The sequence below is a fragment of the Amblyomma maculatum genome, chromosome 1 (genome assembly GCF_055883805.1).
Source record: "Amblyomma maculatum isolate TAMU_Amacu chromosome 1, ASM5588380v1, whole genome shotgun sequence".
Lineage (NCBI taxonomy): Eukaryota > Metazoa > Arthropoda > Arachnida > Ixodida > Ixodidae > Amblyomma > Amblyomma maculatum.
In genome coordinates, this window is record NC_139344.1 from 178,846,412 (window position 1) to 178,871,336 (window position 24,925).

General features: G+C 42.8%; 1 protein-coding gene across 1 annotated transcript; it reads right to left on the minus strand.

Annotated features, from left to right (window-relative positions):
* Window positions 1-1,403: 1,403 nt before the first annotated feature.
* Window positions 1,404-23,189, minus strand: Gdh (glutamate dehydrogenase, mitochondrial). Its single transcript, XM_084589671.1, has 11 exons — window positions 22,606-23,189; window positions 20,470-20,670; window positions 19,006-19,092; window positions 17,293-17,381; window positions 17,097-17,195; window positions 16,820-16,957; window positions 14,345-14,485; window positions 13,630-13,834; window positions 7,034-7,125; window positions 3,320-3,382; window positions 1,404-1,843 (listed from the first exon to the last, which is right to left on the minus strand). Exons 1-11 carry the CDS (start codon window positions 23,036-23,038, stop codon window positions 1,724-1,726), a joined length of 1,668 nt encoding a protein of 555 aa, XP_084445797.1. The 5' UTR covers window positions 23,039-23,189; the 3' UTR covers window positions 1,404-1,723.
* Between the last annotated feature and the right edge of the window lie 1,736 nt (window positions 23,190-24,925).

Genomic DNA, 24,925 nt, shown 5'->3' on the forward strand with positions numbered 1-24,925 from the left:
TCATTTAAGTAGGGGATTTGCAGTGCAGCTAAGTATAGCACGTAATCGCTCACCGCTAACACTCTGGCCAACTAGACCAGAACACTCACAAATTGTTCCTATGTACAAGAGGCTTTGTGAATTCATGCAAAGCACACTTTACGGTTCGTTTTTCTCATGGTACATGGAGCATACACTACTAACCATTTTCTCCTGCTTGGCAATACTCCTTCAGGCCTCCAGCACATCAATGATGCGTCTGTACAGTTCCTTCATGCATGCAGAACTGTGGGTACAGCAGGTAGCATGCTTAAGAGTGCATGCAGTTAAAGAAATCAGTATAGGCCCTAATACAACACTCAATTTCAAGCTCAAAATAGAAGATTCAGGCTTTCTCACCTTGGGAGGAGGAGGAGGGAAGGGGGTATTTATAAAAATGGGTGAGGGGACGGCACTTGTCATGATTTTGAACATGACTGAAGATTATGAGGAACTAAGCAATGCCATATTGACAGGAGGTGGCTGAATCTTGTTTTTGTTGAGTTAAATCGGGAACTTTGTTAAATTGAGTGAGGCATTTCTCGGTCCTATAATTTGGTGCATTCAATTATAAGTTGCGGCGGTATGCAAAAAGCTACCGCGGCATCATACTTGCGAATCCTTAATGCTCCCAATATGAAATGTGGCCAGCAAAAATGACTGGTGCCGGTAGCACACAAGAAACATTGTTACTAATCAAGAAGAGCCCAAAAAGACTACAAATTTATTTTCCACCAAAGAAGTCTGTGATCTTTGCCTGCACGCGCTTTGAGAGCAATGACCGCATCATTTCTCATAGGTCTGAAGAGCTACGTAGCACTGTAGGCCTAATAAGCTGAGCTTGTGAGAAGTATGCACTGAAAGGCACGGGAAAATATCCGCATAAGCACAATGGCGAACAAACCACACAAAGCACGCCACAGAAATGCATCGAAGTGCAACACCACCCCTTGAAATGCGACACGAGACTTTTTTTTACTGCTGGCACCATCTGATGAATTCAAGTGAACGCTACAACTCTCGTTTTGCACTGCGCCGTTACCGTGGGCTCACAATCAATAAATTTTGGGGTACTCTACAAAATAGACAAAAAAAATAGCCCCTTTCCACCTTTTTGCGAAAAAAAAAAAGTTAAATTGGGACAGATCATGGAATTATTTCGTTATTTCGAGTTAAAGCATTGGATCCTATGGGTGCCTGAAGGGGAATTACGATATCTTCGTTAAATCGAGACTTTCGTTAAATAAAGTTTTGACTAGTGTCAATCTGCAAATGCTGCTCCCATACTTGGTGGCATCAAATATTAGGCGGCATATTCGTATACACTTGGCCTTACACACTACAGCAACAAAGATGACAAGATAAGGAAACCACTCGATGCAAAGTGGATGTTAACTAACAGCATGGTTTATTGTCATAATAGTTGCTCTGACTTCAGCAAAGCAGCTCTCGGTGCACACACTTGGTCAGGTTTTGCGGGACTCATTGCAGCAGACAGATTTGATCTAGTCATTAATGGTAAGGTGATTTGAAGCCAGCAAGACACTTCTGCAAATTTTCCAGGACGTTTGTGAATATGAAACTGCCTGCAGATCCCGAAAGCAGATAGGAAAGGTCTAGAGAACTGGCTAGTATGCTATGTGTGGAGTGCGCATTCACTCGAAGCTTAAGTGTGAGTGCCTTGGCATCAGATGAGTACATTAAGCTAAGTGAAAGTGAGACCAGCTTCACGGTATGTCAAGTAGATCTTCTCGATGGAGTTCACATAGGCAGCTGTACGGAGGTCCAACCCCAGGTTGTACTTCATGGCAGTGCGCATGATTTGCTGCGTTGAAACCAGGAAGAAAAGTGGGCATTCAAGAACTCTCTCCACTGAAAATACATTGCCATAGAGCACAATAGAAAAGAGTTATTTTTGCGCAGCACTGCAGCCACTGCACTGCTTTAAAGCACTGTACTACATTTTAATTCCATTAAGAGAGACACGCCATGATGTGACAAATAATTGGGAATCGGAAGTAATGAGCCCTATCTCTAACGGACTGTAACTGAAACAGAAATCGGCTACAGCAGACATTCCGTAATAAAAGACAAATTGTCCTTGAAATCTGGTTTTAATAAAATAATAATAAAAATAAAAAAACTTAATAAAAAAAGTGTAAGCTTTGACTTTTGGAGTTTCTTCACCCCTGTGACGCCATCGCCAGCAAACCACAGTCATGTCCATGCGCCAGATAGGAGGCTAGGCATAACCACTAATGTGGCATTTATTATGACTGAAACTAACATAGGCTGGCTAAATAAGAAATACCGGTGAAGGCACATTTGCAATGTGCAAGTGCTGCGTGAAAAGGCTTCCAAACTACCGGCGGGCATCTGCCTGCACCGTAAATTCCAAGAAAGCGGTCAGCAGCATGTAGCAGGCCTGTTCGCACTACTCCCGCAATGAAAAAGCTAGAAATATGGAAAAGGGGCCGTGGCCCACAGGTTATGCAACTAACTAACGGGCATGCCTCCATCAGCGGGCTGCGGTTCGCTGCGTGAAGTGCGCAGAACAGCGGAATCTCGTAGTGTTCCTGTACACGTTCCCGCAGCATGCAGGAGCATATAGAGGAATGCTAGGGTCGTAGTTAAAGCATTACAGCAATGGGAAAAAAAGACAGACAAGCAGCATCATCCCTCCGTCGGAATGGCGGTAGCTCGCAGTGTTGCCAGGAAGCCCATCAGAAAAGTATACCAGCGCTTGATGTGTACATCCAACGAGTGTTAGCATCGAGTCATCACTTTACAATCAGTATTCCAACAAAGCAGTGTGCAGGGCTCTCTATCAGCCTCAGTTGTTTCAGCTTCAACAGTCAAGTGATTGCTATATAACGTCAAAGTATAGGTCACATAAGATGAAAAAACTGCTATATAATTGCTGCCAATTCCTGCTCTTGAGGCAGGCTGGCTTTAGCATTTGAGCGAATCAAACGATGAACGTAAGCTTATATCGCAGCTTTTCTCATCTCACGTAACCTGTACCTAACTTTAACGTCATAGCTATGCTCAACTGTTCGAAGTAAAACCAAAAGAGGTGAAAAAATGAATTTGATTAAAAATTTAGTAGTCGTAGGCAGATAGCACATGCTGATCCATATATAGCAATATTTTGCACGCCTCTACAAAGATTAAAACATGCAAGTAAAAATGAGGTGTCTATATTCCTTTAGAATGAATAAAGCTTTTAAAAGTGTTATCAATAATTCTTAGATAAAAATTAATGTCTGCAAAAAATAAGTGGAAAAAACATTCTACTCACTCTTGCTGACCTTTCCATTGTGTAATCGAGGCCAGAATGCACAATGTCCTTTTCAGATGCACCCTGTATACACAAAACCACATCTGAGCACATGACAAAAAGTTAAGCGAAAGTTTTTGTATTATCAGTACAAACTGTCTGTTTGAAACAAAGTTTAGTGACACTGCAAGTGTCAAAAATTACATTTTAGTTAAATGATGGACCACAGCAGAGAGTTAACCAGCTGAAGACCTTTGAGCAATCATAGCCATCTAAGCAGATTTTAAAATAATTGCAACAAAGTCTACTGCTCCTTCACGGCTTTTTTAGTATCAATAGTGACAAGCAGCAATACTGGCACTGAACTCAATATTTAAACTATTTCCAATACAAATCACACTTCCAACCAAATTAGCACAATGTACAGGGTTGTCGACTCTTGGTGCAAACATATGCAAGCTTAAAAAGAAACTGCTGCACATGTTATGCACTTTAACATGTGTATGCAAAGCGTGTCTTATGTTCATAATCTCACTACCAAATTGGTACAAAGTTTTCTGCCTCAAGTGCAAGTACTACAGAAAAGAACTCTGAAGGTGTAAAGGCTCGTAATGCAAGTTCACGAAGTGCAGAGTGAAGGCTTTTACATACCAAAGCAACACTGGGAGCTACGAAACATGCTGCATTGGAAGGCTGAAGATTAATTCCAACTGCCTGGATTTTATTACCTGGCATTAAGATGCCAGTGCACAAGCATTTTTGCACTTTATCTCCACTGATGCAGCCACCACAGCCAGGATAGAACCCATGGCTTAATGTCCAGCAGCCAAATCCCACAGCCACCGTCACAGCCAACCGGGTGTTAGAAGAGTCAAAACCACCAAGCCAACATATCAAGTGACCTCCATGAAAGGTTAAGTGCCACTATGTGCTGATCTTGTCCATCTATCTTTCTGGTTTGCAATGGATGCCTCTTATAACTGTCTATCAAGGCACCACCTCAATGTTTTGAGCACATCCAATGGTGGATCAGCAACTTTTTGGAAGCTGCACTAAGCCTGTTTTATGAGGAGGAATACATTAAGTTCAGTCTCATAACAACCTATCTATCAAGTACTAACGCGAGTGTCAGCGTACTAGTGCTTATCTAACTGCTGGCCAGTGACATCATTAGGGAAAAGTGTAACATTGGGACACAAATAATGAAAAGAGCCTACTATGTTTAAGAGATACATCAAACTATATGAGATCAACCGCAGAGCTTGTACAAACAATTAGCCATGAATTCTCCCAGAGCATACTGGAAGACAAAAAAATTAAATTAAGCACCGCAGGCAGCAATCTGCACAAAATTCAATCAAAGGCCATCAAACTTTTTCTATAAAATTTTATTACAAAGATATGTGTCCCAGTGAATTGCAGAAGTCTCACGAAAAGAATTTAAATCAACTAATCATTTCTTGATGCAAAGAGCAAGAAGCCTTATTCCACGAATCGAGTACTACCGACTGTGAAACTGCGGCACACCTTTCGTGAGACATCAGTGAGCAAGTACTTTCATGAGCATTTATTAATAATCTATAAACTATTATGTGCAAAAGCCAGGACAACAGGTATGAAGTACGCCATAAAATTATAATGGGTCCTAGATAACTTATGACCACTTAAGCTCTTCAACAGGTGCCAAAACCTTGGAACACAGGCATTTTTGCACTCTGCCCTCATCAAAAATTTGGGAGATATTTAAACTCTTCCTTAAAAACCAACTGTAACAAAGTTTTTCACTCCGTACAATAAACGTTTTCTAGTATTACGTCAAGAGAAAAAAATAAAATACGGCATTCATAGCTGAAACTATTCACAGTGAAATGCGAAAACGGGCAGCCACTACTCAGAGCTAGAAATGCTGTAGAAAGGGCACAATCGGACCCTTGGGCACTGTAGCTGTGGCATTTTGGTGGCTTGCTGCTTCTTGTAGAAACCTTAGCAAGTCGGCACATGTCATATTCGGGTAACGTGAGAGATGCGAATGTCCAACACAAGAGATTATGGCACAGCGAATGGACACCAACAGCCAACAAGGACTACAGTTTGCTTTGCCTTATGTTTTCCATACTCCTGACACGCATGCAACATGCATTCTTGCCCATCGTGTGTATTTGTGCCTTGGTAAAAGCTCGTTAATTCGAACTTCACGGGACCGGAAAAAAAGTTCAAATTATCGAATGGCCTCGAAAAAACTGACAAGAACCATTTGTATTACAGTAAATGTACCCTATTTAGTTGCGTAACGAACTCGCTCGCATAATGAACCCACCCAGCCCCGATTTGTGCCTACGAATCTGAAAAAAAAAAAAAAAAAAGGGTGTCAATCGTTAGCAAGTCCCTCCGTTGCACAGCGCCTTCAAGGTCCACAACACATTTCTTGGCAGTGAGCCAAGATGCCGCACAGCGATAACGGCATGTTTATCTTTTGACTTTAGCTCCAGCAGGGGGGAGGGGAGGGGGAAGCGAACTTGGCAAAATACCACCGCTTGTCCGGTTGTGCAAGCCTCATTTTCAGTATGTTCGCTTTATCATGCTATGAGCGACTGGGGCAGGAGCCGTCTACTGCCACTGCAATCATCGGAACCACAATAGCAGCAAGCAGCTTTTGAAGTGAACGTTGCTAAAAGCCGGCAAATGATCGCGGCTGACTCGCATGCTTCTGTTGACAACTGACGGGTGGAAAACTGGATGGCTATCGAAAAAAAAAAAAAAAAAGTTTAACCCATAGTGCCCGTCCGAGATCATAGCTTTTTATGGGCGTTGGCTGGGACCGCGCCGACAGTACTTATCCCTATTTCTAAATTAACAGGGTTTGAATTAATAAGTATTTAGTTGCGAGCTACGGAGGTTGCGCAGGAGAGAGAGCAGGCAGCCACCGCCGCGACCATGCACTGACCTTGCCGCAGCCGCCGTCCCCTCCCTCCAACGCCGCCGATCGCCGCGCCGGTCATGGCGCCATTTAAGTTTTACCTACTCTTCCATGGTTTTACCTGGTTCCATCTTCTGTCCCCGTTTTGGACATGCGCACCCTCTATTTATGCCTTCCAATCTCGGAGGTGTTCTTTACTTACTTTTTTTTTTTTTTTGCCGCGTGATGTGCGCCAAGCCGCCCAGACGCGGCGGCGCATAGTTCGAATTATCCGTAGCGGAACTGACTCACGTTCAAATTAACGGGCTTTTTTATACACACATCTCTATGGAGCTTGGCCGGACCAAGTAGTGTAGTTCAAATTATCCAAAAATTCGAATTATTGAGGTTCGAATTAACAAGCTTTCACTCTACCGCATTTTGGCATGGTAACCACAGCTGAAATTAAAAACTTCACCTTTGTAACAAACTTAGGACCTTGCCATGTTTCAGCCTCCAAGTTTTTACTCCACGCCATTCATAGCCCATCCGTTCATGCACAATGGACCCAGCTGGAGAATGGTTCAGGAGAGCCATTCCTATGCCATATCTGGTAAGTTGCCCAATTCTCCAACACACCACCATGTGCACACATCGTCTGCTATAAGGCTTTTAAAATTCAAAATGCTTGTAACTACAGAGCTATTCATTAACAAGCATAAAAACTATCACAATAAGTGGCATTGTAGACAAAGTAAAATTTCATTGCAGTTTGCTTTTAACGATAGAATGCTGAAGACCAAGATAAATTAGGAAAAAATCACATGTGGTATACTTACGGAGATTCTTTTCTGGAACGATTCACTTGGCATGATTGGAATACGGCCACCAGCCTTGCCAAATCTCCTCTCCAAGGATTCTTGTACACTCTCTGCAGTATAAATATTGGTATGCTGTTCAGATTACTTTGTCACAACACGTTTGTAATGTTAGTGGAAAGTCACAAAAGTTAACAGCTTCACATCTTCAGGCCTACATAGGACAGAAGGCATGAATAGATTAACTTAAATTCACAAGCAAAATAACATTTTTGCCATGCTTTTGTGCTCACAAAAGACACGGGTTACACTGAACCAGGAAATACTAGTTATCATATTTTGCAGTCTCTAAATCACCCCTGTGCATTCCACCCTTGCAAATAAGTAATATCTCGTTACAAGAGACATGGTTAGAAGAGACACTCTGTAATAAGAGACACTTGAAAATGGTTTGGTTGGTTTCCCTATGTTTGCCATGTTAACAACATTGCATACAAGAGACACGGCTACAAGAGACACTCCGTTACTAAGGACAACTTTTGCAGGTCCCTAAAGTAACTTCTTCACCACTTATAAGAGACACAATCAACCCAGGTATGCTCATGTAATGCAGCTGACTCGCACCAACTCATATGCGCAGTTTTGATTTCTTTATCAAAATTATATTCCGTATCAGTGTCCTTTTTTGTTGCAATATGTCAGGAACCAAGAAGGAGTGCCTCCTCTTGACTGGGAACTCAAAATGTCCCTGCTGTTTCAATCACACAGGAATGTGATGACAGCGGCTGAAGCAATAAGGACATTTTAACTTCCCAGTCAAGTGGAGGAACTCCTTCTCGGTTCCTGACATATTGCAACAAAAAAGGACACCGATATGGAACATAATTTAGTTAAGGGAATCTAAACTGCTGCACATATGAGTTGGTAAGAGGTCCCTTGACTGTCTCTTGCAACGAGTTTTAACTGTAACACTTAAGGGGGGAGGCTACCCTTGAACACCAACTTTTTTATTTCTTGAGATATTTGAATGAAATTTTCAGGGTATGCTCATAGTACACACATTTGAAGAACTACCAAGTTTCATGGAGCTGGGCTCATCGGTTCTCAAGTTAGAGGAGTATATCAAGATAGTTTACATAGGTCCCTAGGGGCGGGCCTGGAGAATTTGCAAAATGTGCTAGCAGTGTGAAATTTGTTATGGTCATTCCTGGATAGTTTCCCCAGGGCAAGACAATTCCCTTTTTCCAAATTTTCTCTCTGAAAAATTTTAGAACAGCCCCAAAGTTAGTGTTCAAATGTACATCTGACTTAACGATATTTTAATTGACTGCCCCTAATTACACATGAAATATTTTGAAAAAAACGAATTGTCTTGCCCTCAGAATTTTACTTAGGTATATAACAAAAAAAACCTCATGAAAATCTAATAAGCGGTTCTTGAGCTATGACTTTCCCTAGCAGCCACACCGTGCAAAAAATTGATTCTGAGGAAACGGCTCTCAAAGGTTGAGAGAACAATAACTTTTTTGTTTCTCAAGTTATCATGATGAAATTTTCAAGACAGGCTCATGACGTTAACAAATGAAAAACCACCAAGTTTCATAGAATTGTGCACGCTAATTCTCAAGTTACAGAAGCATATCAAACTGGTTCGAATAGGTCCTTTATATCAAGCCTGGAGAAATTGTGAAAGGCACTGGCATTGTGCAATTTGTCATGCTGATTCCTAGATAGGTTCCTCAGGGCAAGACAAAGCCCTTTTTCTAAATTTTCTTGCTGAAAAATAGCATAGAATTGGATTTTTTGTTATCAATTAGACCTATGTTGATTAACCAAATTAATTATGACAAATTCCAGACACAATATTTTGAATACATGGGCTTGCCTTGCCCTCAAAAATTTATTCAGGTACAGTCGAGCCCACTTATAACGGCCCCACTTAAGACGAACACTCGCAATTATCACGAACAAGTCCGGTGCGGCCGTCAAAATATACATTAGGGCCATGGCGCTCCGTCGATCTCGGCTACAGCGAACATCTGTGCGACTAGCCGATCAGCTACAGCGAACGCCTTGGTGCCGCGGACCACTTTCCACATGCTGAGATCCGTCGATCCTGAGCTCTGCAAGCCGCGACAATCGGCATTCCCGATTCCCCCGCGGCATTTCGCCCTAGCATATTAGGCGGCGCAGACGCAGAAAGCGGTTTCCCGGTTTATCTATCGCGGCATCTCGCCGGAGGAACAAGGAGCGGCCCAAACGCGACAAGCGACTTCCCGCGTTATCTTCCGTGGCATAAGCGCCGAAACGAAAAAAAAAAATAAATAATAAAAGCTAGCCAAGTCTGCACTGAATGCGTGTCGCACCTCGAGGCAGCCAACAACGACAGCTAAGAGCCGTAGCAGACGACGCGGGGAGGCGGAGACCGACGCGTCAGCGGCCGCAGCAGCCAATAGTAGTCGCCCGATCCCCCGCGTTCTCGCGGAGCGCGCGCTTTACCCAATCGCAGCCTTGAATTCGAGCGCGGGAAACTTGAAAGCCGCCACGAGGCTCTCAATCGGTAGCAAGCCACGCCTCGACCGCGCCGCCGTCGCCGCCGCCGAGGGTGGCAGAAGAAAGCGCAAGAATTCACAAACAAAACAAGACCAAGATGGCGGCGCTCAGTTCGGCGGGAGAAGAATGGTGCGCGCGCGAAGTTTGGGAATTTTCGGCGCTTGCTCGCTGCTCCGCGGCTGCCGCCGCTTGTTAAATAATTAATTTCGAGTATTTCTACTGCGAGTTGGGCATTGATAATTACAGAAATGGTAGTTTATAACACGTACTACTGGAATATATAATCTTCAAAAAATCGACTTTTTCGCGATTTTTCGGTTTTCAAAGGTCGCGTCCCCCCTTAAAGAAAACAAATAATCACATCAGTCACAGTGGTGTCCAAGGTGCACCTGTTCAACCAGAAAGCGCAACAAAAACACTCCGAGGATCCTTCCTTCAGAGTGCGATGCAAATATATGCTTGTCGCAGTTGCCATGTGCAGATGAGTTTTGGCTAGTGTGCCTTCTTCCTACAGTCAACCTTTTCTCGTTAACCTCATTGAGTGAATTACTTTTGTGGCTTTTTGCCTGTCAATCCTCGACAGTTTTTTGGCCAATGTCAAACATACTCCCTACTTCCCTGCTCACATTCTCCAGTGCATAGCGAACAGTACAGCACAAAACTTGAATTTTGCAACACATCTATCTCCTTAAGCAGCATGTGGCGTCATCTGAGCAAGAACCATGCTCGATTCACGCAAAGCTGAACAGGAGCAACACTGATATAAAAACTCTGGAGAGCAGAGCTGGAATGGAACAATCGACCACAGCAATCAGTCTGATAGAGAAATTATGCACTTTTACCCATAGGATAACATTAAAAATAAATTTCTCCCTCTTTTACAGACAAATTTTGCTTTCATTGCACAGAAGCATGTGACCATTTGTTGCATACAAGTCACACAGACAAACAAATTTAAAAGGAAGTTACTTATACACCAGGAAATACGGTACTCAGATGCGACTGCCTACACATTCATACGGCAACACAGTCTATTTTCACACATCACAGACAGCAAGCAAGATGCCCCTACTGCAGTCCCCTCTTTTTTTCCCTAGCGAAAAGGAGAGAAACCCTTTAATGAAACACAGAATTTAGTTATCGTTTAGAAATCGCTGGCATACTATTCTGCATGAAGGACGTACGAGGGTAACATCCATGGTGAAATTAGAGCTTGTCAAGATGTGCAATGAACTTATTATTTGCATATTTAAGTAACATTGGACATCTGTTTCCTAAGGCAGGTTAAGGGCCTAAACCTTGTTCTTTGTTAGAGGCAATGAGGAGAGCTTCTCCACGCAATGTTCATGGTATGTCAGTGATTAAGAGCTTCTAGATAGCAACGAATTCTGCCTGGGAGTCTCATCTTAAATGTGCGTTGACTGAGTAAAGAAATTGGTAGTGATCTCTCGGCAAGCTCCAGAGCAGATACTTTTTTTTTCGGATTCAAATCTTTTACCCATTTAGAACAAGTCAGACTTTGTGAAGAGTCTGAATGTATCTCTGAAGTTGGTCGCCTTTAGAGGCTGCTTCGTCCGCATTTTTATTGGCTAAAATGCCACGATGAGCTGGTATCCCTAGCCCAGCCAAATAAATATAGGTTTAATAAATAATTCCAGTAAGATACCAATAAGTTAATAGCAAAAGCAAATATTTGAGTTCCACAGCTTGCACAGCTGAATGCAATACAAGGCAAAATGTAACTGCTTTCTGCGACATGATTAACACACAGTAGGCACTATCACCTTGACATGAGTCATCGACGTGGTGCAAGGCCGCGATACCTGTCTGACCCACAGCAAACTAAAAAAGTTGAATCCAGCCTACAAGGGCAGCTAGTAAAAACACTGTGCAGGAAATTTTACACGGTGCAGCAAGATTAAAAATACTGTCAAGCCCACTTATAATGGCCCCAATGGTCATGCGGTTCGCATTTGTTGTACAGTAAAACCTCGCTAATTCGACCCCCACTAAATCGGATGATTCGAACTAGGAGCATGGTCCTGGTCGATGCCCATGCAAGTCTATGGCGTCGGGCGCCATAGACTTACATGGCACCATAGTCATCAGTTGCCATTTGGACGTAGGTGGACTCGCATCGGTTAATTTGGCCAGGGGATCATGTCTAGGTATGAGCCGCGCAGCCGGAGATTACCGAAATAGACCTCCACAAACCTGAACTGCATGGAACGATGCCTCTACACTTCACCCGCTATGGAAGATATGACTGCAATCGGAAGTTTCCTATTTTTGAAATAAAGCTCAGTCGCATAGATTCTGTCCTTAACACCATGCCATCTCGCGGTATAACCAGGTGCGCGTTGTCTTGTCACGCCATTTCTGACGCTTCTTGGTGTGTTATTATTTTCGGATGGCATCACACAGTTGTAACGCTTACGCATATACCCTTTGCATGCATCCACATGCTGCTTCCAATACGCTAAAACTGCATGCTGGTGACATGCAGTTTCACCATACTGTGGGCTTCACTGCAATGCTTCACCATGTGGACAGTGCAGTGAAGCATCCTCAAAACGAGACGGGTCTGTTTTACGAAGAGGCACTATTGCTACTGCGCTGCGTTGCGAAAAGGGCAACAGAAGAGTTAAGATTCTGGAGCAATTCTTCAGCATTTCCAACATTGTGTGCAAAGTGAAGCGCTTGATGACACCAAGAAAAACAGTCGCTCTCACTTAGGTTTCACCTCAAATGCAGACAACCACCATGCAGGTACTCATCAAATAAAGTTACTCTATGTGAACTGCTTTCAGCAGTTTTTCCAGGACCGTTCGGTAAAAAGACAAACAAAAGTGCCAGCTATTTGTTGAAAAAGAGCACACAGTGCACCTTTTCTGAAATAGGCCTAGTCATGGCACTTTCCGAGCTCTACAGTGCAGCCATGTGGCCCTCACAAAAACTTCTGATGCCAAAAGTCTGCTTCATGTATGCGATATAACTAATATAAAGTTCATTATTGCTCATGGAATGTTGGCTTCTGTAACCGTCAAACTTCTGTCACTTGGGGACAGCTCATATAATGATCGCGTAAAATTACTTCCATTAGTTCGTGGCTCTTCATCACCTACATAAACACAAAGTTTGGCCAACAGTGAATCACCAATTGCCACAAATCCAAACATGTATGATAATGTGGGTTTTTGATGACTTCTCCTGTCACTGAACTGCATCACAATAGTACCTGCACGCTGTAGCATGAGCAGAAGAAAAGCAGGTGACAGCTGTCATGCAGCTGGCTGGGAACAAAGCATGCTACATACATGACTTGACATTCTAACTTCTCGTGCTGCTACCATCAGTTGATTACCAACAGTCCTCAGCGGCTTCACTTGGATGCTTCTGTCTCACGCCCATCGTGCTTATGCTTCCACCTTAGGCACTTTGCCCAGCTGATGCGCGCACACACACAAATTCCTTATACTTACTCCAGTTTCAGGAAATCATGGCCTTCTGTACAGCCGATCTTGGAGTCATTGGTACACTATCACACTACCAAAGACTTTGGCGAACTCGCTCTACTTGGCGCTTTACATGTAAGCAGTCAGTTTTCCCGTACGGCGAGAATATCTGTACAGTGTGAGCATAATCTCATCTTAAGAGTATAGTTCGGAGCAGTGCAGGCATCATCTAGCCACAGTCTATGCTAGAGGCTGGAATTATGGCGCCTCTTTGTTGGATATGAGTCGTGTGGCAACAGTTGTTCCTTTTAAGAGAGATGCAGTGCTGCTGCCTTATGCATATTTTGACAGGAGCACCACCCTAGCTTGTAAAAAACGAGCAATCGGTACAACTGCAGCTATTATAAGTGAGCTTGACTGTACTATTTCCGAAAATGTAAGCAAGAACAAAAGTTATGCCTCCAATCATTCAGCTTCTTTTTTAAAATAAATTCCCTGTGTGAAGTTCACATCAGTCTTTTCACTTGGCTGATTGCTTCACGAATGCAATGCACGATTGCTTTAGTCAGAGCAACTGCCACAAAACAAAGTATACAATACAATTTTTACCCAAGAGGTGGTAGTTGGACTCCCTTTCATACTTGAAAAGAAGCCTGCCATAGCTGACGTGATTCAAATTCTTGAGCCACTCAAAGTAACTGACAGTCACACCACCAGCATTGATGTACAAATCAGGAATGACCAGAACGTTTCGCTCCATCAAAATCTTGTCCGCAGCAGGTGTGGTAGGTCCATTGGCTGCTTCAGCGATAATCTGAAACAGAAAAATAATGCTAATTGAGTTTCATTCTCCTTCCCTGCCTTCTTTAAAGATTTTAGACACCTTGGAGCAAAAAGTGCAACTCTATCTTTGTTTTAAGAGAGTACAGCTCACACGAAACACTGCAACCAGGAGACATCCCTGTCTCCATAATAATGCTGTCTATATGAAGCTATGCAACTTCTTTAAATTAAATATTTCGCTGACATTCCTCATAACAGGCCGGATTTGCTATGATGTAAATGAGCTATTTCCATGATTATGGTGGCAGGAAAGAAGTTTTCTATACTGGTTAGCTCAATTCTCCAAGCAACTGCCTTAGGCTGGCAAGAGTAGCAGATATGGTTTCCAAGCAGGGGAAAACTTTAACGGCGCTACATTTCAACCTTTGCTATCTAACAAGAATCTTGCCCACACTTTTTCATAAGACTGAAATGAAAAATGCATGCAGGTTGAATTCAGCTCTGTTTAACCAGGAGGTAACAAAGACAGGGCATTCATTACCTTGCACTTAAACTTGGTGGCATTTTCCTTTGTGATTATCTTTTCAAGTGCAGCTGGAACAAATATGTCGCATTCTTCATAGATCAGATTCTCGCCCTGGTAAGGCTCGGCACCGGGAAAGCCATTGATTGTGCCATTGTTCTGCAGAGAAGGAATAAGAGCAACCAGTCAGTCCTTCCCGGTCATGTATTGCTTTTGGATAAAAGAAATTGATCCCAGGAAAAGATTTTCTTGCATCCTACCAACACCTCTGGTGTCAGCTATAAACCATGACTTAAAAGAGAATACAAAAGCCAAGACAATGGACAAGGGCAGAAACACCCACCACAAGCCATTGTCTTGGTTTTGCGCTCTCTTTTAAGTCATGGAGCAGTACCGACTACTCTAAATTTCCACCCTTGTCAATCAACTATGAAGGCCTTGGCAACTATTTGCTGTGAACATCTCCTGACAAATGAAATTTAAGCAAAATACTATGCAATCGAATCTCATTATAGCAAACATAATATGAAATTTAAAAAAGAAAAAAAAAACATGCATGCAAAGAGCAGCACAATTTAGTCAGCGAAGGAACGGCAATTCTGATGACTATTACAGAAGAGTAGAAAGAGACCTTTTCCATAGCTTTAGTGCCACTTCGAAGACGCTGTGACAATTATGGAGGCTGCAAAAGCACCACAAGCAAGCAGAAGTGGCAGGCTGAATGCCAGCTAGGGTAGCTTCTCTGCATCCCTGCAGTGCCGTGTTAAAAACTGTTGTAATCATCAACATTATCAACCTGACTATGCCCATTGCAGAGCAAATGCCACTTCCATACACCTCTCTAATTAACCAATTTTGTTAAAAGCGGTACACCAGAACAAAAGCTACTGCCATTTTCATCACTTCCATGACAGCTGACACAAGTGCATTACTGCAAGGTTACAATCACCTACACAGCAGCTTTTGGTGCGCTGTTGATCAACGCAAAAGGTAAGAACACACACCGACCGCCTGGCTGCCAACCTTCCATGCCACTACATTTTGGCGCTGTTAATGAGTGCAAGATAAAGGCAAGAACACTAGGTGCAATAACACCAGTCAATTGTGCAGGCAAGCAAAGTTTGCTGCCTGCCATCCAAGTTAGCACTGCTTACTGCTTGGGAATTTAATACATCTGTTTAATAGGTAGCTTTAGAATAGGATCTGAGTGGACAGGGGTACACTACCACACCTAGCCACGCCCTTAGCCCAATCAGTACAGCATGATACGCATTTGTGCTCCGGTACTCCCCTATCCCCCTAGATGATAGAGTCACCCTATTCTAAAGCTCACTAATAACCAAACAACCCCCGTCGTGGCAGCCGTTTTTCGGTGGAGGCAAAAAGCAAAGCACCCATGTGCTGCGCGATGTCAGTGAACATTGAAGAACCCCAGGTGGTCGATATTTCTGGAACCCTCCACTACGACATCTCCAATAGCCCGAGTCGCCTTGGGACGTTAAGCCCCATAAATCAAATTAATAACCAACCATGCCCGGTATATAAAGTAAGAAGTATGTCAACTTGTTAAAGATATTTGACAAGTCTGATATATCCAATAACTTGTAATATGTCTGACATCTGTGAGGTTCAACTATATTTGCACCTTCTTTTGACTCCAGCCTGCACTAACCATTATTACTTCTGTGTCTGTGAAAGCTATGACAAAAACAGAAATTGAAAACATAGTAAGACCCCTTTGTACTTTGAAGAGAGGCTTCCATTATCAACTCCAAATAGTCAGCAAGCTTTCCATGCCCACCTTACACCTTCATCAAGGGGATAAGCATGTGTAAGCCATTCCTTGAAATCTTCTCTCAAAATTTCTAGCTACACAAACCAAGATGATCCACAGAATAACAGGCACGTGAACACAATCGGGCCCTTCCAGATGATGAGCACATATGTTCACGAAACATTTCTGATCTTTTCCAACCCATCTGATGGCCAGATTGCTTAGAGATGTTGCTTAATAGTGCTGCGTCAACACTCTAAAGTGCAAAAGGGTCACACACAACAGCTACTGATACTGTAGGTCCAAACAGGATCCATAATACCTACAAGCATTTCAGACATTCTGTGAGAGGTGTATTACGACCATGACTCTAGTGGTCCATTTGGATGCTGGTATTATATGGCTGGCACAATTTAAGGTGTTGGAGGTTTGTAAGCCCATGCAATGAACAGCTGTGTTTTCCTGAATGCCCAATGACATCATGGCACAATCAGTGTTCATAATAAATTAGCCACAATGGCCACAATAAAAAAAAGACATGAAACAAATGAATATTCACAAGACTCATTACAAATCCGGTTCCACACCCCAACTACTGCACCAGTGAGCAGTGGCCAAAGCAGAAACCCTGAAACTAAAACATTTGTTGTGCTTGTACAGCTTTAAAGGCAAGCTGTGAGCACTGCTTTCTAGTGAGAGTATTGCGGGGCAATTCTTACAATTTTCCATTCTTCAATCTCCTTAGGATCAATTCCATTAGGGTTGAAGATGGAACCATCCACTTCCTGGATGCCAATGCACCGAGCACCGGCCCTTGTTAGGTAGCGTGTACAGTGCAGTCCAACGTTTCCAAGACCCTAAAAATGAAGCAATACTTTACTTCATCATTTACATATATCAACAAAAATACATCTCAAAAATATGCAATTTAAATAACTGCAGAGTTGACCTATCTACACACTACATTTAGACTACAGAGGGAAGTCAAATTCTCACCTGGACAATAAATGTCTTTCCACCCCAACCTGGGGTTGTTCCTATCATGCTCATAAAGCTTGCTTCGTTAATGAAGTTGTCAAGCCCGTGGAACACTCCCTGAGCATAAAAACAAAAAATACAATCAAGCTGTGTCCCTACCTAAAAGCACTCAGAAATCTCTGACATGGGACACAGCCAGTGACAGGCAACGTACCCGGCCAGTGGCAGACACTCTGCCATGAATGCCACCCTGGTTGATAGGTTTGCCAGTTATGCACGCATGCGAGTTCAAGTCAGAATGCCCTGGAAGTGACAGAGGAAAGGATCAAGGCAAGATTGTTTGAAAAATATTAGTTCCAAGTTCCATTCACTAAACCAAATAATTCAAAACAACTGTACACAGTGACAGTTAAATAATTCAATCAAAAAAATTCTTGGAATTCAAACAGGCAAAAAAATTTGCTTTGAGCACGGTGTATGATGCGTAAGCCACATAAGGCAATCTTGTGACTTTTTAACCATTCTTCAAGACTGCACATCTTTACAATGTCCTAAATTAGCAAAACCACAGTGACCGCATCAGAGCTTGCTTCAATAAGAATAATTTACCGACATAGTGCACATCATTTAGGTGCTGCTATCTCCAAACTGATAGCCAAGGCAACATGACTAAGTTCCTGTCACAATAAGTACCCCTCATGATTCTCACTTCAGAGTTTTAGGCAATGTAGAGTCATGCCAGAATGTACAGCAATTACAATTAGTGCAGTATACACCAAACGCACATATGCTGCACTTTTCTACCGTCCAGTCAAGGTATTTCTTTACAACTCTATTATGTATCAGTACTTTGGTAATAACCAGAAATATGAACCAGGCTAGTTGTGTAATGCAGGTGAAGGTGCACAGGTTTTCTTCACAGATGCTGTTTGCACTTCATTACAGCCTGAATATACAGTTAGAAGCAAAATGAAAGAACACGGGAGCGCGTGGCCGCCGCGCTTTCAAATACGCTGTCAACGACAGGTGATAAGAATCAGTGGTAAAGACACATCCAAAGTAGACTTGGTCGGCTGCTCTTTCCGAGCATACCCTTGGTGCCACCCGTTCTCGTCTTATGTTCGTGGCAGCATTTTTCAAAGCGTAAATGCCACGCGCTCTCCTGTCCCCGGGGTTTCATATTTATTCCAGCTGACAATACGAAAACAAAATGAAATACTGATGACGTAACCTATCGGCAAATGAGGCCAGTAAAGGCAGCTACATCTAATGTGTTTGTGTAGAATTAGATTTTATGGCTAAGAAGCTGCTTGCACAGCATCTAATGTAATAACAAATATAACATGTATTGACTTTGCCAATTATAAACACAAAAAGTAAACAGATCTCAAAACTGTAACATAAAACCTACTGAGCAGGCCAGCTTGTCTGCAGCATGTGTATACTTGCAGTGAAGCTCACTAAAAATACAACTTCAAGATAGCCATGAATTTAAGAGTAAGCTTTAAGATGACATATGGAATATGCTACATGAGGTTTAACATTCTAAATTGACATTGGCTATTAACTCCTGCTTTAATGAACATTTTTTTTTCGAGTATCACAAATTGATGAATAAACTTCAAGATTGTTTCAGCAGACATGGGTAGGGAAATGATGGGCTAGTTACGACATACATATTAAGGAGGCCAACAGTTGCCAAAACCAAGGAAAACATAAGGAAATGTATCTTTTTGTATTACCTGATATACTGATCAATATGAAATTATTAGTGCAATCATGTTATAGCTGAAAGATAATTGATTAGAAAGTAAAAGAAAGTTGGTTGACTATACTGCAAACACACACAGCAGTAGCAGTAAATGGTAACCATTTACAAGCTCTAAAATAAGTAAGTAAATACTGAACAAACAAGCACAGTACATACCAATGGTCTGGGAGTAGGTGTCAGCAATCCAGCTCATTTCCCTTTCACCGGTTCCCATGTCAGGTGCTGGCACATCAACTCCAGGACCTTAGGTATGAGCAACCAACCATATAGTGTTCAAATATCAGGCAGAGAACTATCAAGTTAAGCTCAGAAAAAGAGCCTCATGTAAAAAGCACACATCATCTATGATGATGACATATAAGAGACATTTTTACACAGTGGTACAAAAGGTGACAAAATGGTCAAAGAAGACATATAACATAGTCATTTCTGAAGCAGGAAGCTAAGCACTACCATGAGAAAACAGCATGTCAAATTTTAGACTCTCTTTCAAAGCTCTTACAGACTTATATGTTGATGCGATCGACATCTGTGGACAGGTCGGAACAATCCTGTACAGTAAAACCTGGTTGATATGTATATTCTTAAAAATGCGGGAAAAAATGTATTACCTGGAAAAAACGTATTATCGGAACTGTCCGATTTTGAAAAATTTAACTTTTGAATGAGTTACAAAGGAATTTAGAATTGACACTTTCACTACATAAATGTGTAGATTAGCATTTCTTGACATCATGTATGAACACCTCTTTCAGTTCAAGCAGAATTCAATCCATATTTCTGCTGTCCTAAGCGCAGATTTTATTTACAAATCCGGTTCGTAGATGGCAATGACATGCCGGGATCACTTCATTGGTTGCTTCTGGATGTTTTTCTCCCTTACACTGCTGACCCGTAGCAAAGCTATAGCAATGGCTTGCAGTCGCTATGTTTTTCTTCATTATGCGTTCCCCAGAACCGACCCACTTGTACGCAAGCTTATAGTTGTAGTTATCAAATGGTTCACCTCTATGCCACTAAGGCACTGCAAAGAAGCCAACCGCATTTCTTCTCATGAAGTCATGTTTCCGCGAGAATGGGAACGTCGAATATTGGCTCATTGGCATTGTTTGATGCTTCGTACCCTTGCACCTAGGCACTGAAGGAAAGCAGCCATGGTGGGCGAGTGCCGCTGTTCAGTTTATCATTTCGAGAGCACCCAAGCTCTGCCTTCTCACACCTTAGCACGTGCCCGGTTGATTGCACAACATATTATACGACCAAAATTTGCAGAAATTTTTAACGTAGTAACGGGGAAATTTAATAGCAGGGAAACAATTAACCGGAGAAAATAGTGAAACTCTTATGGGAGATATTTTTTAGTGACCACGATTTTGTGCATATGAAAAGGAAAATCGTATTAACTGGGAACTTACCCATGAGGTTCTACTATACATCAAAGTAATTATAGCTCAAATGTACGACACAAAGCAAGTATACAACACAACAAACGAGAAGCAATGTGTCTAATACCTCAATGACATTCATTAACCTTGATTTAAATGCACAATGCCAAACATTAGTTCAAGAATTTTATAGAAACCTTCAACACAAATGTAATCAATAAAATACTCAACATACCCAAAAAGCCCTTCTTTGCAAGCTGCAAAGCAAAATTTCGAGTAATTTTTTCAAGCTCAAATTCGCTGAATTCCCTGGGGTTGATCTTCAGTCCTGCTTTTCCACCACCAAAGGGGACGTCTACAACAGCGCACTTGAAAGTCATGAGGGCAGACAGAGCTTTGACTTCATCCAAGCTCACATCTAAGCTGTATCGGATACCTGCAGAGAAATAATGTACAATAATTTTAGCAGCATTTGCATGGCCCATTGAAAATGAAAAAGTAAGCATAATTACCAAGAAAGCAGACAAGCTTTTCAGACAATGTGCTCTTTCAGTACTCACAGCAGGAGTAAACTCCTGGAAAGTGAAACAGGGCTTACACAGGAATTGATTACCTCCTCCCTGCCCTTGTCAGAGACCTAAGAGCAGTCAGTACTGCAATGACAAAGCAGAATAGGTCATCTCTGTGAAAAAAAATAGAGATAACACATAACTGCAGCCTTTAAATTTAGATGCAGTGGCAGACCTACATCAGAGTCAATAGTCAATTATAGATGACTGGCACTGAGTGAACATTAAGAATTACATAGTTTTAGCTAAACTGAAAGTAAATGGGCAATTTAGAGAAAAATGCAGGTACTGCTTGGGTTTACAAGGACAGGATTAAGAGGGAACTGCGCTTAAATGTTTGGGTCGTTTTTTGGCCCTGTCCTTATAAAACCCAAGCCCCATACATATTTTTCTCTAGAATGTTCCAACTAGCCCAATCACAAGCACAACTTAAATGGCCATGAGTCTGCTTCTGATATGTGCCTATTACAGTCAACACATGCCTGTAAACACTTTAATTTCATACTTTTGATGATGCAGCCATGCATAATGTAACATGCAACACCAAATTTCAAGCAACACCAGTGCCTGCTTCTGATAATACATCTACTACAGTCAATACATGCCAGTAAAGACAATTTCATACTTCAGATGACGCAGCTGTGCATAATGCAACAGCAGATTTCAAGTAACAGCTGATTACATTGCATCTCAATCCCATTTTTAATATTATTTCAAGTTGGACACTTTTAACCAACAACTGTTCGCATCAACTAGTCAGCAGAAATGCTGCAATGACTGTTGACCATTACTCAAAAGGTACTGACTGACCATACACACAGGCATGCACTGCATAGGATTTGATAGCTCAGTGGCTTTCGTGTTCGGCTGCTGATCGCAAGGTCGCGGGTTCGGTTCGACCTCAGCGCCCATATTTCGATGAAGGCGAAATACAAGGGATTCCACTGGATGTGTGCGACGTCAGCGCCACGTTAAATAACTCCAGATGGTCTAAACAGATATTTTTCCTTGACTACAGCGTCCCTTTACGGATCGCTTTTGGACGTTAAACCTTCTAATTTGCGTAGGTTTCTATTACGCTAAGCGCCAGCTGTTCTGAAATCGAAAGCGGTGCGTAATAAGAAGAATCTACACAAGCAATTTTGTTCCACCAATACGTGTCTGTCCTACCAGCACGACAGGCCAAACCGAATACCTCAATAAATAAAATTGGCACATGCAGCGTTTTCTCGAACACATATCTACCACATGGCCTATCCTATCAAATAATGAGCATTTGCGACCTTGAACTAACGGCGCATCGGGTTATTAAGTTGTAAAAACTGCAGTTGACCTCCAAGCGATAACAAAAACACGAAAGTCAAATCATTTTATTAAAAAAAAAAAAAAAAGAAGTTTAGTCAAGCATCAACGTCATAGGCTTCCTTTGTTATTTTGTGACGAGTGCATGCAATACATCATCTCGCCTGGTTGAGAGCGAAATGAAGAAGCAAAGCAAAAGCGAAAGAGCACGAGGGAGTAAACTTTCTCAGCACCCGGATAGGCGCACACGCCAAGCCCTAGAGGCTGGCGCGCGTTTTGGCATTTTTTCTCTGAGAATAAACCTCAAAGTTAAAAAAGTCACAAAGCACTCGCCAAGTCCAGCTTAAACAGGTGGCCGGGCAACGGTCCCGTCCGAGAACCCGTTGGAGCTGGGCGCGGCGAGTTACGAGCGCCCACGGCTGCCGCCGCCGCAACGGCTGCTGCTGTGTGCACATAACGTGTGCTCGTGCATGAATTCGAACATTCGAAGGGACACCCACCTCCTTTGCAGGGCGTCCGATGGTGGCTGTGCTGTGCCCGCCACCCGTTGATCATCACGTATTCCCCATTGTCCCTCTTCAGAGGAAAGGACACCTCGAGAACCGCATGGCAAGGTCCGAGAAGGGCGAGGTATCCGCGAACCTTCTTACGTTTCTCCTCCAGGCTCAGCTTTCCTTTGAACTCCTCCACGAGTTTGTCCTCAACAACTTGCCAACCCCGGTGGTAGAAGTACTCTACCATGTGGAAGAACGACGGATCCTCTGCGTCCTCCACGTACTGCAGCTGTTCAGGCATCTTGTGGTCCGAGTAACTCCGCCGTTGGTGTTGTGAAACCATGGGTGCGATCGCGGGCTTGACGGCCTTCCGACATATTCCTGCCTTACCGTACACGCTAGCAAGTTGGCCCAAGGTGACTGCGCCGTACCGCAACATCTTGAAATTGTATGCCTTCGGTCACCGCAAACTGAAATCGACCACGCTAAAAAAAAAAATTAACTACGAAGGTCTCACTCCTCTACCCATACAGACGCACCCACTTTCACTTTTTGGGCAGGACTTGGCAACTGGATACGATTAGTGCGAATCCAAATATATACCTCATTAAATATACGAGCGCACCGCAGCGCCAAAACGGCTGAAGAAAAGGACAGAAGCTGGCGAAAATACAAAACACCTTTATACAACCTAAAATTAATTAATCAATTAACTTACACCAAAAAATAAATAAAAATTAGCACGAGTTGGAGTTTGCGAGTAAATACACTGATTTTGTTTGAATTGACCTTGATTAATAGTCGACATAGAGCGCGGGCGGTTTGAAACATACAACTGATTCAAACGAAGTGCACGCTTTGCATTTTGTCCGTAAACGCGATATAGGAGCACGTTAAACAGAGCTGGTAAACACTCGCAAGTTTAGGTTACACGCAGCCTAAGTTCCCTCGATAATGAAAGGCTGGACAGCAGCCGCCGTAGCTCAGTTGGTAGAGCATTGCGCGAAATTCGAAGTCGTGGGCTCGGATCACACCGGTGGCAAGTGGTCATTTATTCTGGGACTTTCAAGTTGATTATCTTTCGGACACAAAATGATTACACTATAAATTTCCATTCATCAACACCACAAATAAAAACAGAAACATTCCCTTATGTTTTTCTTCGTTTCGGTTGCTTTAGTTGCGAAGGCGCTCAACAGTCGATACCGAGGGCGCGGGTTAGACACCGGCAGAGGCGACCGCGTTTCGATGGAGACGATACGCAATTTACTGCGCGATATTAGGGTAAACTAATGAACCCCCGGTGGTTGAAATTTCCGCCGCCCCCACTACGGCGTCCCTCAGAAGTCGATTTCGCGTTTGGACGTTAAACCCTCCGAATAAAATCAAACCATACCCAGGTACCCAATGGCCGAAATTATTTAGGAGCCTTCCACCTACTGTGTTTTTTCTCTTATTACACGTCATAATACGACTCACCCTTCACGACGCTGTTAGGGCGTCCGCCGGGAGTGAGAATTACTGCGCTTTTCTTTTCCCATCTTTCATAACAATGCAAACCACTGGCTTAACCACCTAGCCGCTCAGGTTAGAAATGCACTGATATGTGCTCGCCAAGTGCCCAGTCAATGGGCACCACTAGAAGTTCCGTTTTCCGGCACCCGGACATATAGTTAGAATATTGGTAGCACTTTTGTTAGCCCATCTTCTGCCTGGTACTACATCTGCCAGTCTGTTACTGCAGTCTTGCGTATGCCCTCCTTTTACTAATGTGACGATGACCTAATGAAACTAAGATAGATAAGGAAAACATGAGACATGCTAGCTTTCTGTCATGATGAGGTCACTACTCCTCCTTTAATGCAAAAAGACGTTACTGTATCTTGTACGAAAATGTGAAAATTGGGATGAGGACGATGTGAAATGGGCGACAATGGGGTCGATGCAAAAACCTCCTGTCGTACAGCCCCAATAATACGAAAGGCGCGCTACATAGTGCATCGGAACGTCTCGTGCTGTCTTCAGGCTCGTTGAGCCTTCTGGGACATAATTTTCTAGAGTGCATGCATACTAACTGTAAACAGGGCCTTAATTTAGGTACTGTACTTCTCAAAACGAATGTTAAAAAAAAAAAAAAAAAAAACGCTTGCACGCCTGCCTGTGTGCATGAAAGAAAGATCCATCGGTTCGCTCTAGTCATGTATGGCTGTTGTAATGATCTGCTCCACTCCACTCTGTACCACACGGGCGGAGTTCTTTTGATGCAATTTATCAGCATGAGGGAGTGACAGTGCCGCAGCCACAAATATTTTTCAGGGGTATATTT

What these genes read in the sequence shown, in the direction of transcription:
- Gdh (XM_084589671.1), bottom strand. Translation starts at nt 23,038, where the DNA reads ATGTTGCGGTACGGCGCAGTCACCTTGGGCCAACTTGCTAGCGTGTAC. An exon ending in GAGTGTCTGCCACTGGCCGG is followed by an intron (nt 17,196 to 17,292) that starts GTACGTTGCCTG and finishes TTTTATGCTCAG; the next exon opens with GGAGTGTTCCACGGGCTTGA. An exon ending in CAATGGAAAGGTCAGCAAGA is followed by an intron (nt 1,844 to 3,319) that starts GTGAGTAGAATG and finishes GTTTCAACGCAG; the next exon opens with CAAATCATGCGCACTGCCAT.